At 36.1% G+C, this 14,341-nt stretch overlaps 1 protein-coding gene across 5 annotated transcripts in view; it reads left to right on the top strand.

Moving 5' to 3' along the window:
* The window catches only part of UBA3 (ubiquitin like modifier activating enzyme 3), a 29,679-nt gene that overhangs the window by 13,529 nt on the left and 1,809 nt on the right, over positions 1 to 14,341 (top strand). For all 5 annotated transcript variants that reach the window (XM_074404533.1, XM_010350123.3, XM_003939468.4 and 2 more), the window contains 8 exons: positions 2,757 to 2,837; positions 7,193 to 7,236; positions 7,819 to 7,883; positions 8,191 to 8,346; positions 9,153 to 9,255; positions 9,413 to 9,526; positions 13,812 to 13,865; positions 14,303 to 14,339. In XM_074404533.1, the coding sequence (XP_074260634.1) occupies positions 2,757 to 2,837; positions 7,193 to 7,236; positions 7,819 to 7,883; positions 8,191 to 8,346; positions 9,153 to 9,255; positions 9,413 to 9,526; positions 13,812 to 13,865; positions 14,303 to 14,339 (654 nt within the window). The remainder of the gene's footprint in view (positions 1 to 2,756; positions 2,838 to 7,192; positions 7,237 to 7,818; positions 7,884 to 8,190; positions 8,347 to 9,152; positions 9,256 to 9,412; positions 9,527 to 13,811; positions 13,866 to 14,302; positions 14,340 to 14,341) is intronic.

Here is a 14,341-nt window from a genome sequence, read left to right as displayed (position 1 = left end):
TGTTGTGGTATGCCCCTGTGGTCCCAGCTGCATGGGAAGCTAAGGTAGGAGGATCGTTTGAGCCCAGGATCTCGAGGCTGCAGTGAGCCGTGTTCATGCCACTGCACTCTAGCCTGGGCAGCAGAGCAAGACCCTGTCTCAAACAAAACAAAACAAAAAACAAAAAACTGATGTAGGCCATGTATCCAGACATGAAGAAATGTTCATTCATGAATTTGGTATGTAATATTGAGGGGTTTGAGTGGCTTAGGCAAAAGTGTGTATTTGTTAGTCAGAGGATACAGATACAGAGAGATAAAGACTTTTTTCCTCTCTCTAGTTAGTAAGGTAAGTTTGTGTCTGTTACTGACAGTGCTCAAATTGTCCTGGTTTTATATAGGATAAAGTTCAGCTAGCAAAAAAGGCAACATTACGTTTTTGGATAGGCATAAAACTTGTACATTACCTTTGTGGAGAAACTTAATGAGACTGAAGGATGGATTAAACCAGGTCAAGTTAATGAAATGTTATAATTGCAGTGTGACCTTTATGTTTAACTTTTAAGCTTTATTTTTTATTTATTTTTTAACCCTTGAAATTTCTCTTCTCTATAGCAAAGTTTGTGGGCCCTTTCCAGCCTGTCAAATTTTGAGTTGTGAATGCTTTGAAAAAGATACCACTGAATTGATTGGTTATTGATACGGGCCATGCCCTTTAATTTGTAGCTAAAATGATTGAAGGTAATGATATGTACCAAGCACTTATAAACTATCCATATAATTTCATTTAATCTCAGTGACCTCAGGTTAGATGCTTGTGTTCAAGGTTAACTAATTTGGGCAGGGTGTCCTGCAAGGATGAGGTATGTGAAAGGCCATTTTATTGAGGTGGAGCAATTTGATCCCTCATCCTGAAATGCTAAATTAACAAACTGTTCCCAGAAGCCATCTAGGAGTTCTTTTGTTTGGGATCTACTTTGAAAGCACATAGAATATATTACTTAAAAGAATCTTAGAAGTCTACTTTGTCCCTTGTATTTTCCGAAAGAGCTTCTTGTGTGCAGAGTCACTGAATGTAATACTGAAGTTCTCTGATTTATAACAGTCTTTTCTATGTAAGTTAGTACAATGTGAAGATAAAACATTTACCAAAAGTTTTGAATCAAAAAAGAACAATGCTTTATTGGAGAGCAGAAAAATTGGCCAGACGTGGTGACTCACACCTGTGATCACAGCACTATGGGAGCATGAGGTGGGTGAATCACTTGAGGCCAGGAGTCCAAGACCAGCCTGGCCAACAAACACCATGTCTACTAAAAATACAAAAATTAGCCAGGCGTGGTGGCTCATACCTGTAGTCCCAGCTATACTTGGGTGGCTGAGACAGGAGAATGCTTGAACCTGGGAGACCGAGGTTGCAGCCGAGATTGCGCCACTGCACTCCAAAAACATTGACTTGCTAAAGTGTTTTTCTTTGAAATTCCAGATTTTTTTCTAATAAGCATACTTGATTTATTATTTTCATTCATTCGTTTTCTTTCTTTATTTATTTAGAGACATAGAGTCTCACTTCTTTGTCAAGGCTGGAGTGCAATGGTGCGATCTTGGCTCACTGCAACCTCAGCTTCCTGGGTTCAAGCAATTCTCCTGCCTCAACCTCCCCAGTAGCTGGGATTACAGGCATGTGCCACCACATCCAGCCAATTTTTGTATTTTTAGTAGAGATGGGGTTTCACTATTATAGATGGGCCAGGCTGGTCTTGAACTCCTAACCTCTAGTGATCCACCCACCTCAGTCTCCCAAAGTGCTGGGATTACAGGCATGAGCCACCGTTCCTAGCATATTTCCATTTATTTTAAAAGCATTTACTCTGCACTAGATATGAAGGAATATGAAGAGAGTAAGAACATGGTCACTTTCATCCAGGTAATAGTCTAGTGGGTATGATAGACATGTATATAACAAACAAATGTGTTATGAGAAAAGTAATAATGTTCTTATTATGTACATGGAGTGATTTCTCTAAGAAGAATATGGAAATATTAGGAAAGAAAATACCATTTGTACAGAACTTAGAGGAGGGAATTCATATCCTTTCCTGTCTATATGTGTGGTTATTGTCTATAAGAATGACCTTTTGAGGCTTTATATATTCAACTTCTTTAAAGTCATGTAACATTTACAATTTTAGCTGACACCTTTGGAATTCTTCTTTAAAAACATGGTTACAGCTTCGTTTCTTTTTCATTTTATGTAGTGTCCAGTGAAATTTTTTTTTTCCGTTTTTTCATGCAGCTTCTTAAGAGACATAAAGTGTGCTACTTAATCAGCACAGAGGAAGAAGGCCTAAATGACTGTTCTTGCATCCCAAGGATTAATCTTACTGTGTTTATTTTAGCCAAGATCTGCAGAGTCACTAACACCATGAGTTTGTGAGCTCTGAGAGTGGGATTATTTTTTACAGTGGGAAGTGGCCAGGAAATATAGCATTATTATGCTTTATCTGGGAGGAAGAACACTGTTCAGATTTTCACTTAAAGAAATACTTAATTAGACTTGTCATGTTAATTTGGACCATCAGCAAGCGTTGACATTTAAGGTTAAATGACTGTGCACTAAAAGTTATTGCTGAAATCCAAATACTTAGGCAAAAATATTCCTTCTAAACATCCTGTAAGTAAACTCACCGTGTATTTATTTTTATATTTGAAAGTAAATTGTGTAGATCCTGTAGATTTATAATATGAATTATAATTTAAATATAATTTTTCCTGTAGGCCTAAAGATGTTGGAAGACCTAAGGCTGAAGTTGCTGCAGAATTTCTAAATGACAGAGTTCCTAATTGCAATGTAGTTCCGTATCCTTTTGAGAAAAAGAAAATTACTTAATTTTTAAAAGCTTTTTTCCTTTATTATAGAAGAGATATTTAACAGAGAATACAGATAAGCAAGAGGGAAGAAAATCAGCAGCAGTAACTTTGTTACTGAGATAACTGCTGGTAGCATTTTGCTTTCTATTCATCCAGTCTTTTCTTTATGGTTATATAAATATTTTTTTGGCCCTGATTTTTAACTTAAGTTTATAAAGCCTGTTTCATCATCTACTTTTTTTGCATTATTGCCCTTAATTTCCGTATCAATTACATATCTCCTTTACTAGACTGTAAATTCCTAGGCTGAATCCAATTAATCTTTGTTTTCTTATAGCAGCAGACAGAGTACACAGTCAGTATAGTATTAGTCAAATGAAAGGTACATCAGAGTAAATTTATTTTTACAAGGAATATGTTTTTTAAAAAGGAGTATTTATACTGTAGTTTGATTTTAGATCTGGAGAATCTGTGGTATTTTATAGAAGTCAGATGTGATTTCTATGTAGAAAGTTCCACAGAATACAAAATCAACATACCAGTGAACTTGTGAAAACTATAATTTAAAATACAATGCCATTTACAACTACTTACAAAGAAACATAAATACTTAGATGTGAACTAACAAGGTAAGTATGAGATTTATATAGTGAAAAACTACAAAATGCTGATGAAAGAAATAAAATCTAAAATGCAGAGATAGTCCATCTTCAAAGACTGGAAGATTAAATATAGTAAAGATGTCATTTCTTCCTAAATTTGTATACATATATACCGTAGTTTCTATTAAAATCCCAGCAAAATTGTTGTTATAGACAAGCTTCTTCTAAAATTAATATAAAAAGGGAAAGGAATACCTACTACAATTCTGAAAAAGAATAAAGTGGGAGGAATCACTATCCAAATTCTAGACTTATTATATAGCTATAGTAATCAAGACTCAGTGATATTATCAGAGGGATACATAGATGACTAGAATAGAATAGGGAAGCCAGAAATAGCCACATGTAAGTATGGCCAATTTGTGTTTGGTAAAGGTGCAAGACAGTTCAATGGAAGAATCATAGTCTTCAACAAATTGTACTGGAGCAATTCCATATCCATAGGCAAAACAATGAATTTTGACCTAAACATCTTATACAAAATTAACTCCAAATGGATTATAGGTGTAAATATAAAATGTAAAATGGGCCAGGCATGGTGGCTAACGCCTGTAATGACAGCACTTTGGGAGGCTGAGGTCGGTGGATCACTTGAGGTTAGGAGTTCAAGATCAGCCTCGCCAAGATGGTGAAACCCATCTCTACTAAGAATACAAAAATTAGCTGGGTGTAGTGGTGTGTGCCTGTCATCCCAGCTATTTGGGAGGCTGAGGTAGGAGAATCACTTGGCCCTGGGAGGCAGAGGTTGCAGTAAGCCGAAATTGCGCCACTGCACCCCAGCCTGGGTGACAGAGCAAGACTCCACCTCAAAAAGAGCCCCCCCAAAAAAAGGTAAAACGAAAAAGCTTTAGGGTTTTGGTGGAGAGTGCTTAGACCATGTCAAAAGCAAGACCTGTAAAAGGTGGGGCATGGTGGTACAGATCACTGAGGCAGCAGCGAGCTTTTGTCATGCCACTACCGAGTACTGGCTGCTCGGGAGGCTAAGGTGGGAGGATCACTAGAGACTAGCAGTTTGAGGCTATAGTGGGCTGTGGTCATAAACTGTGAATAGCCACTGCATTCTAGCCTGGGCAATGTATTGAGACGTCATCTCTAAAAAAATAATTTTTTGTAAAAGCATGACCCATAAAAGGAAAAAAAATTGATATATTGGACTTCATCAAAATTAAAAACTGGCTCTATGAAAGACCCTCCTAAGAGGATGAAGACAAGCTACAGACTGGAGAACATACTTGTAAAGCATCAGACAGAGGACTTACATCTAGAATATATAAGGAACTCTTTTTTTTTTTTTTTTTTTTTTTTTGAGACAGAGTTTCGCTCTTGTTACCCAGGCTGGAGTGCAATAGCACGATCTTGGCTCACCGCAACCTCTGCCTCCTGGGTTCAGGCAATTCTCCTGCCTCAGCCTCCTGAGTAGCTGGGATTACAGGCACGTGCCACCATGCCCAGCTAATTTTTTGTATTTTTTTTAGTAGAGACAGGGTTTCACTATGTTGACCGGGATGGTCTCGATCTCTTGACCTCGTGATCCACCCGCCTTGCCCTCCCAAAGTGCTGGGATTACAGGCTTGAGCCACCGCGCCCGGCCGGAACTCTTAAAACTCAATAGTAAAAAACAATTCAATTAGGAAATAGACAAAAGATAGAGATAGTTTACTAAAAAGGATGACAAAAAACAGATGAAAGGATGTTTCACATCAAAATAAGACCACCGTGAGAGACTGTTACACATCTATTAGACAAAAAAAAAAAAAAAAAAAGCCAGTCTCAAAAGGTCATATACTGCATGATTCTATTTATATAATATTCTTGGAATTACAGAGGTGGGAGGATCACTTGAGCCTGGTTGTTCAAGACCAGCCTAGACAACATATGAGACCCTGTTTCTGTAAAAACTCAAAAAATTAGCCAGGCATGGTAGCACATGCCTGTGGTCCCAGCTGCTTGGGAGGCTGAAGTAGAAGGATCAGGTAAGCCCAGGAGGTGGGGACTGCAGTGAGCTTTGATTGTACCACTACACTCCAGCCTGGGTAACAGAGTGAGACCGTCTCAGAAAGAAAAAAAAAAAACAGAGATGGAGCATAGATTAGTGGTTAGCAGGGACTAGGCATGGAGGTGAGGATTGGTGTGACGATGACTGAAGACATAGCAAGAGAAAGATTTTTGTTGTGTTACAGTAGTTGTGTGTGCTGCCTGGGGTGGTGGTTACACAAATCTGTGTGTGTTTAAATTACAGAACTATAAACACATATTGTATCACTGTTCTGTTCATGGTTGTGGTACTGTACTATAGTTACTTAAGATGTATCTGGGAAAGGTACATGGTACTTATCTATATTATCTATGCAACTTACTGTGAATCTGTATTATTTCAAATTAAAGAGCTTAAAAATGCAAATACAGGCCCCTGTAGGGAAAAAGGAAGAATTGATTTGTGCGGGGTGGGTGTCGGTGAGTGGGGAACGCTCAGTTTGTCTATCCCCATTATGTGGGTCTGGGAAACTTTGGGTATTTTATAGAAATCCAGATTAGATTTCTTGGTCTGGCTCTTGATTCCCCTATCGCCATTCCTCCAATGTTTGCATTGTTTGTTTTTTGACCTCTTTCTAGCTGTAGGTTGAGTCTCCTGCTTGCCTACCATTCAAAGGGAATAGAGGTCTGAATGGCTGAGGGCTAGCATTGAAGTTATATTCATAGCTTTATTTGTAGGCCAAAATTAAAAATGTAGAGGAAGCATGTATTGTCCTGTTTTTCCCTATATTGCTTTGAAAAAATTTATATTGGACTGCTTATCTTAACTTTAGAGAAGTAGCATAATTTATAAATTACTAAACACAATTGCTCCATTCATTAGAAAAAATAAAACAATTTTTTGCACACATGTGCTATTAAAGTGTTAAATGCTATGTTGACACACCCACAGTCAGTTTTGAATGGAATTTCCTTTGCAGCGCCCAGGGATGGGAAGACTGGTAATAGAGTTTGGGAGGGTAACTTGAAAACTGAGTTAAATGAGAAAGGTAGAAAAAATTTGCACTTTGTCTCCTCTCCACAAAAAAAAAAAAAAAGTAAAATCTTTACCAACTGAAAAAGCTATTGAAATTTTCTATATGTTAAAAACAAAATGAGTTTTACAGTAACTTAAAATCACTTAGCAAAATAGGAATTATAATGTGCATCTTTCCTTCACTAAAACATTTATTGCATCTCTTCTTGGTGCTGATGATTGAGGACACACACATTCTGCTTTCCTGGGGCTTATGTTTTTATATGAAAACCAAAGTAAAGTAGAAAGTATACCTCCCACCAAGAGCATAAATATAATGACATGGGGGTTTAGGAATGAGAAAAAGTCAGTAGTTAGGAGAAAAATGACAGAAAAGTTTTTATATGAAAACCAAAGTAAAGTAGAAAGTATACCTCCTACCAAGAGCATAAATACAATGACATGGGGGTTTAGGAATGAGAAAAAGTCAGTAGTTAGGAGAAGAATGACAGAAAAGTTTTGTCAGAAACGAGAGTTGTGTTCATTTAGTCAGATTCCTTGAATTCCACTGATGTGAACATTGATTACTTATTTCTTGTTGTAAATATACACAGAATGTGTTTCTTATGGCATTGCTCAATTCATTTTAGAAATTAAAACTTAGCTGTTTAAGTTCCTTTACTTATATTCAGACATTTCAACAAAATTCAAGATTTTAACGACACTTTCTATCGACGTAAGTTTCTTACTTGAAATTAAATTCTCACTAGATCCTTAGAATTTTTTAGTTGGTAGTTATTTGAATATTGCTAGCTATTTGGAGGCTATTTATTCACTTGCTTTCCTCTCTCACTGTTGGCTTTTCAGTAAGGTTGCTGATAGGCTGAAAAGAGAATGCTGCTGTTGTAGCTGATACCATTAGCTGCAATTTTCTATGCTGACCTGAGTAAGAGTTAAGGAATAGGAGCTCTGAGAGTATATGTGGAATTATAATAAAAAGTGTTTGTGGTTTTTTTGTTTGTTTCTTAGAAAGTGCAAATTAGTTTGTTCAGCTGCTTTTTTTTTTTTTTTTTTTTTTTTTTTTTTTTTAAGTAAACTATTTTTTAGGGCAGTTTTATGTTCACAACAAAGTTGGGCAGAAAATTTTTTTAACTTGAATTCTCATACAGTTCCCTCTTCTCACAAACACACAACATTCCTAATCAGCATCCTTTACCAGAGTGGTACATTTGTTGAAATTGATGAATCTACATTGAAAAATCATCATGCAACTGCCTATTTAAAAATTAAAGTTGCCTTTTTTTTTTTTCTTTTGTAGAATTTCATATTATTGTCTGTGGACTGGACTCTATCATAGCCAGAAGATGGATAAATGGCATGCTGGTAAAGACTTTAGTGTTGTTATAGTTCTCTAAAGTTCTTGCTGCTGTGCTTGACATCCCCAAAATTAGAATTCGTATCATATTTTTGAAAAATCAGAGTTTAATTTTGAATTAAGTATATATACTTCACTGTTTATTGCCAGGAATTGCTTTTCAGGTGAGAATACAAATTGTTAGTATTATAATCCCTTGATTTTAAACATTGGTGTTCAGTAGCACAACTGACTCATAGGATTACTTGAAAACATACTTCTTTTTTTGAATTCTTATCCCTTTCTCCTGTAAAGCCCTTCAAATTGTTTTCTTAGATATCTCTTCTAAATTATGAAGATGGTGTCTTAGATCCAAGCTCCATTATCCCTTTGATAGATGGAGGGACAGAAGGTTTTAAAGGAAACGCTCGGGTGATTCTGCCTGGAATGACTGCTTGTATCGAATGCACGCTGGAACTGTATCCACCACAGGTAATCAAAAGTTTAACACCTGCATTTCTTTTATAGTATCTTGGATGGAATTAGGGATTGATTATTAAGTCTAGTCAATATTGAGGGTTTTTAATTAGAGGTAGCTATATTTTAAAAATTATGCTAAGAAGAAAGATAATAAAACAGGAAATTCTGCTCTATTTGAGGAAAGATATGAACCAAGTACATTGTTTCAATACTATTCTGTTTTCATACTTTATTTGCATTTTTTATTTGGGGAGTAGGTATCAAGTAGAATTACAAAGCTGTATGTTAATGTCAAGCTATAATCTATGTGGTTTTCACCTGTGTTTATTTCAGGGAAACACAGATACCAGGGATGAGAATGATCTCTCCAAGGATGGAGCTTTTTGATTTACATACCCACTTTAAAGAACACCTGAAATTTTGAATAAGAAATGTACACAATTCTATGACTATTCACTTGGGATTCATTTAACTCTGAATTTGCTTTTGTTTTGGTTTGTTCTATACTTAAATATTAGGTAAACATAGCAAGGTTCATATTTGAGAATCTGTTCTGCATTTTTCTTCCCATAGTCTAACAAAGCTTAAATTTCATATACCTTGTAAATGTAGGGCAAACTTGTCTTTATAGGGAGATCAACCTAAGTGAAGTGACTCAGATAATCTATATTAGTTTAAGAAGAATTTTTAATGGTATACAGTGTTTTGAGTTGAAACAAATTATATGAAACTATTACAAACTAGATCATAACTGGAAGTTGCATTTTAAAATTATTCATCATTTCAAATTCACTAAAAAGGACAAACTATGGCTTTAGGTTAATTTTCCCATGTGCACCATTGCATCTATGCCCAGGCTACCAGAGCACTGTATTGAGTATGTAAGGATGTTGCAGTGGCCTAAGGACCAGCCTTTTGGAGGTAATAAATCTAATTTAATAATCTAGAATTACATAAAATACACATTATTTCTATATTATTCCTTTGGATAATTTCATTAAAAACACTGTTTTGTGATTATATATTTCTGTCTTCTCTCCTCTCTCTCTCTTTTTTTTTTTTTTTTTTTTAAAAACAGAAGGTGTTCCATTAGATGGAGATGATCCTGAACATATACAATGGATTTTCCAAAAATCCCTAGAGAGAGCATCACAGTATAATATTAGGGGTGTTACATATAGACTCACTCAAGGTAAGTTAGCGAATTGTCATGAACTATGATGTTGGGATGACTTAGGGCTGAGGATGCTTTTGGGAGAATAATTGATAAGTGAGTTTGGACAGTACCATCCAGCTGAAGTTCATTAAAGGTACCATGTAATTCATACTACTTATTAGCTTGGGGGAATTTAATAAAATCACTGTCTTATTTAGACTGTCAGTCATCTACGTGAAACTGTCCACTTTATCTTCCATGGAATTCATCACCTCTTGCAGACAGTCTTGTTTCACATTTGGACAGGACTGTTAGACAAGTACTCTGTAAATTGAACAGAAATCATCTTCAGGCTGGGTGCAGTGGCTCATACCTGTAATCCCAGCACTTTGGGAGGCTTAGGTGGGTGGATCACCTGAGGTCAAGAGTTCAAGGTCAGTCTCCTGCCTCCATTAAAAATACAAAATTAGCAAGGCATGGTGGCGCATGCCTGCAATCCCAGCTACTTGGGAAGCTGAGGCAGGAGAATCTCTTGAACCCGGGAGGTGGAGGTTGCAGTGAGCTGAGATTGTACCATTGCACTCCAACCTGGGCAACAAGAGCAAAACTCCATCTCAAAAAAAAAGGAAAAGAAATCGTCTTCAGTTTGGTCTGAGTATTGTCCCAGTACCATATACAATCTAATTTCCTTTTAAGTAATAGCCTTTAACACATTGAGGACAATGATGACATCCTTGGCAAATTTTTATTAGTGCCATAACCCTCCCTAGTTAGTTCCTTTAACCCTGTGTTAGTTCATTTTGCATTGCTATAAGGGAATATCTGAGACTGGGTAATTTATTAAGAAAAGAGGTTTATTTTGCTCATGGTTCTGCAGGCTGTGTGAGTATGGCACCAGCATCTGCACGGCTTCTGGTGAGACCTCAGGAAGCTTTTACCCATGGTGAAAGCTAAGGGGGATAGCAAGATATGTCATATGACAAGAGAGGAAGCAGGAGAGAGAGGAGGGAGTGCCAGACTCCTTTCAACAACCAGCTCTTGTGTGAGCTTAATATCACAGAGAGGGCACCAAGCCATGTATGTGGGATCTGCCCTAATGATCCAAACACTTCCCACTAGGCCCTACCTCCGACACTGGGGATCACATTTCAGTATGAGGTTTGGAGGGGACAAATATCCAAACCGTATCAGACCCTTAGATATTGTTGTACAGCTTCAGGTCCTCATGTTATTTTTCTCTAACCATATTCTAGCTCTCCATACTGGTTAACTGGAATCTAGTTAGAAAAAACAAATTCTGTTTAGGCCAGCATGCAGCATTCTGGGATTGGTCTTATTTTAGGTAATAGACTTCTAATAATTGATGCAGTCTTAAAGGAGAGCAGGTATTTTTGTTGTTGTTCATTTGTTGTTGACGTTGATGCTATACTTTCGATTCTTTGATGTCACTAGCAACTAACAGCTGGATGTTTTGTCCACATAATGTAATTGCTAAGCCACATTTGCCTATTATAAACTTGGCAGTGTCGGGGGAAGGTGTTCTTTTATTTTTAATATCCAAGTATAGGTCCTTACAGATGTATTCTTGAAATTCAACCTGCTTTTCTCCCTTTATATGTATTCTGCCAATTTACCTGGTGTTTCTAGCTTTATTTCATCTGTTTTGGTAGTTATGTCTTTTATTTCTTTTTCAAATAGTTGATTAAAATTTTTAACAAGACTGAACTGACTGAGAACAGACATCTGAGTCATGCCTCTAGCCAGGCTCTTTTAGGTTTATCTCATTCTGTTCAGCAGACCTTCTTGAGTACTTTGCATTTCTTTATCTTGTTCACAAGGATGTCATGAAAAACCTTTCCAGATCCTCTACGGAAGCCTAGGTGTACTATCTTTTGCATTTTCCTGAGTTGATAAGCTAGTCATAGTAGCTAAATTAGGCTACTCCAACATGATTTGCCTAGTAACCAATCATGCTCAATCATAATGATCAATATTTCCAATCTTATTACAGTTTACCTTTTCTAGAATTTTGCCCAAGATCATTGCCAAGTTCACCAGAATAAACTTTATCTTCTTTTTGAAAATCTGCCATTTCTCCCCTGTGATTATTTCCTTGTATTTATGATATTCTAGTAGCATCATTTTAAAATACTGATATTCTAGTAGCCTCATTTTAAAATTGCATTCATACTTACTCCTCGTTGCCTCCTGCATTCACCCTACACTGACCTGTTTTGTGTTTCTTGAATACACCGAATTTATTTGTACCTTAGAGCCTTAATACTCCCCAGTTCGGACACCTGGAATGCTGTTTCCTTGGATCCCCTCAGCCTGGCTCCTCATCTGTTAGGAGGTCTGGTTAACCAGTTTTCCTGATCATTCAACCTAAAATAACTTCTGAGCCATTCACCATTTTATTTTTTTTTAAATAATTGCTCAAAACTAATTAATGGTAGCCTCATTCTTCTATGCAAACAATATTTCAAACTTACTTACACTGTATTACATCCTTGGTCTAGGACCAAGACCATTGCCATTGCTGTTTGCAAACAGCTTTTTCATTCGTTCATTGCATGGCTGGATCTTTCTCATGGTTTAAGTTTCAGCTCAAATTATCACCTCTCCAAGGAGGGCCTTCCCTGACCATTCTGTCTAATGGACTGGATCCATCATTCTCACTCTTAACACATGCCTCATTTTCTTCTTAGAACTCTTCAATATCTGAGATGTTCCAAGTATTTACTTTTGTGTTGTCTCCCCTATCCAAACGAAAGCTCTGTAAGAGCTTTTACTTTTTTCACTGCTGATTTGTGCAACATCTAGAACAGTGTCTGGAACGTGTATTACATAGGTTTGCTAATTGTTAGAATTCACAAATGAATTCAGTGTGTTCTGATCAGGGACTCTAAACTCCTCATTGTAACATGTAGTCTTACTCACCTTCTTTACCTTTTACCGGGGTTTGGTGTATACTTTCTAGCCTGATGAATGAGGGCCTCAACAAGGAGTACAGAAACAGAATTGGAAGTGAAGTTGCCTAAGCCAGTAGTTGTATCTATTCTGTGATTTTTCCCCTTGTTCTTAGTATAATAGCAAGTTGCCTTTCTGCCCACTCAAGGGGGCAGAAGGGCAGGGGTACAAGTGGCAGAGGTTGGAGAAAGAGGGGAGTCTTTATCATTTTGGCACTGTTCTTACTGGGTAATGTCTCTTCTTAGACTCTTCACTGTTCGTGACTACCACTTCCTGCTTTCAGTACATCTTGCTACATGTGGTTCACTGGAGAGCTTCCAGTTTAACCAGCATGCAGTTTATCTCTTTTTAAATTTCCTCTTCTCCAGAACTATACAGAATGATATGGTCAGAGTCAACTTTTTAAAAACGCTTTCCAACCTTCTTAACTGTCTTTCTTTCATGTCTTCTTAGGTACTTGCCTTTCTTCCTAAAGTTTTAAAATCTCCCTATACTTGGAGTCTTGAGAACACATCTTGTAGTGCTTCTTCATACTCTGAGATAATATGGCCACTTTTCATGAAGTTTCTGTCTTCTAAAATAAACAATTCAAATATAGTTATAAAATGGAATCTTTATTTTATACTTAAAAAATGGTTTAAGGTAGGGCTTTGTTTATTCCTAATATGTGAATACTGATGTGAAAAACGATGACTTGAAAGTGGAGAACTATATTTAATATTTTGTGTAGCCTAGGTTGTAGAGTAAAAGATAATAAAGGGAAATCTTTCTTTTTGTTGAGAATATTTGTGAATCAAATGACTGAAACTGTTATAGGAACAATTAAATAATACTTACTTTTCATGGTGTATCAGTTAATATCTGTGTTCATATACCAACCCCACCTCTTGCTAAGTATATAGCTATGGATAAATTATTAAATTTCTCTCAGTCTCCCTTTCCTTATTTTTTAAAATTAGAATAATAAAATTAACATGAGGATGTTATGAAAATCAAATAATATCTTATTTAGTCTTTATATTGTGCCTGGAACATAAATACTCTAAATTGTTAACTATTATGATGTTATTGTTTCACCTTAATATAGTAATTGAGAGAGTTTTCTTTGCTGCTGTAGCTTAGGATTCTGAATATACTACAAAATGATGGGAATGTGAAAAAAGATTGTTTCATGGTTCAAATTTATTTTCTTACTTGAAAGTCTGAAAAATCAAGTTTTAGAAAATGCTATTTAATAATCATGCCTTCTAATTTAAGAGAACTCTTAAAAAAAAGATGTATGCTAATATGGCTGATAAAAAGAAAAAAAAGAAAAAAGAAATGACCATATTTTAATTTATTATTTTTTCAGGGGTAGTAAAAAGAATCATTCCTGCAGTAGCTTCCACAAATGCAGTCATTGCAGGTGAGGAAAAAAAGACCATCACTTACTTTATTTTGCTTCCTTTGGTTTTTGACATTGCTGCAGCTTTTTATGTTGTAAAAATTTGGTATCTTCTTGGGTGGGTTTTGCAACTAAGCTGTCAAAAAAGAACCAGCTGTTAAACTTTGTATATTTTTTGTCTTACATTATGTCTTAAGTTCTCTGCAATAAAGGGACATTTTTGTTCCATTTGCAGCAGGCTGTTCATTAATCTGATAAACAAGAAAAACAATATTACTCTATTATTTGAATCACACAAAACAAATATAAAATTTGTTACTTTCTCAGTTTTTAAAAATTGGAGTATATATTTTTTAATGAAGAGCCAATGTAAATTTATCTGTTCTGATTTATAACTGACTTTTCAACATTCCTAATTTCCATTGAGTTAAAACACCTTTACTTTTTCCCTTTATCAGCCGTGTGTGCCACTGAGGTTTTTAAAATAGCCACAAGGT

Source organism: Saimiri boliviensis, chromosome 8 (genome assembly GCF_048565385.1).
Source record: "Saimiri boliviensis isolate mSaiBol1 chromosome 8, mSaiBol1.pri, whole genome shotgun sequence".
NCBI lineage: Eukaryota > Metazoa > Chordata > Mammalia > Primates > Cebidae > Saimiri > Saimiri boliviensis.
The sequence above is the reverse complement of the archived record's forward strand: the minus strand, read 5'-3'. Positions and strand labels throughout refer to the sequence as shown.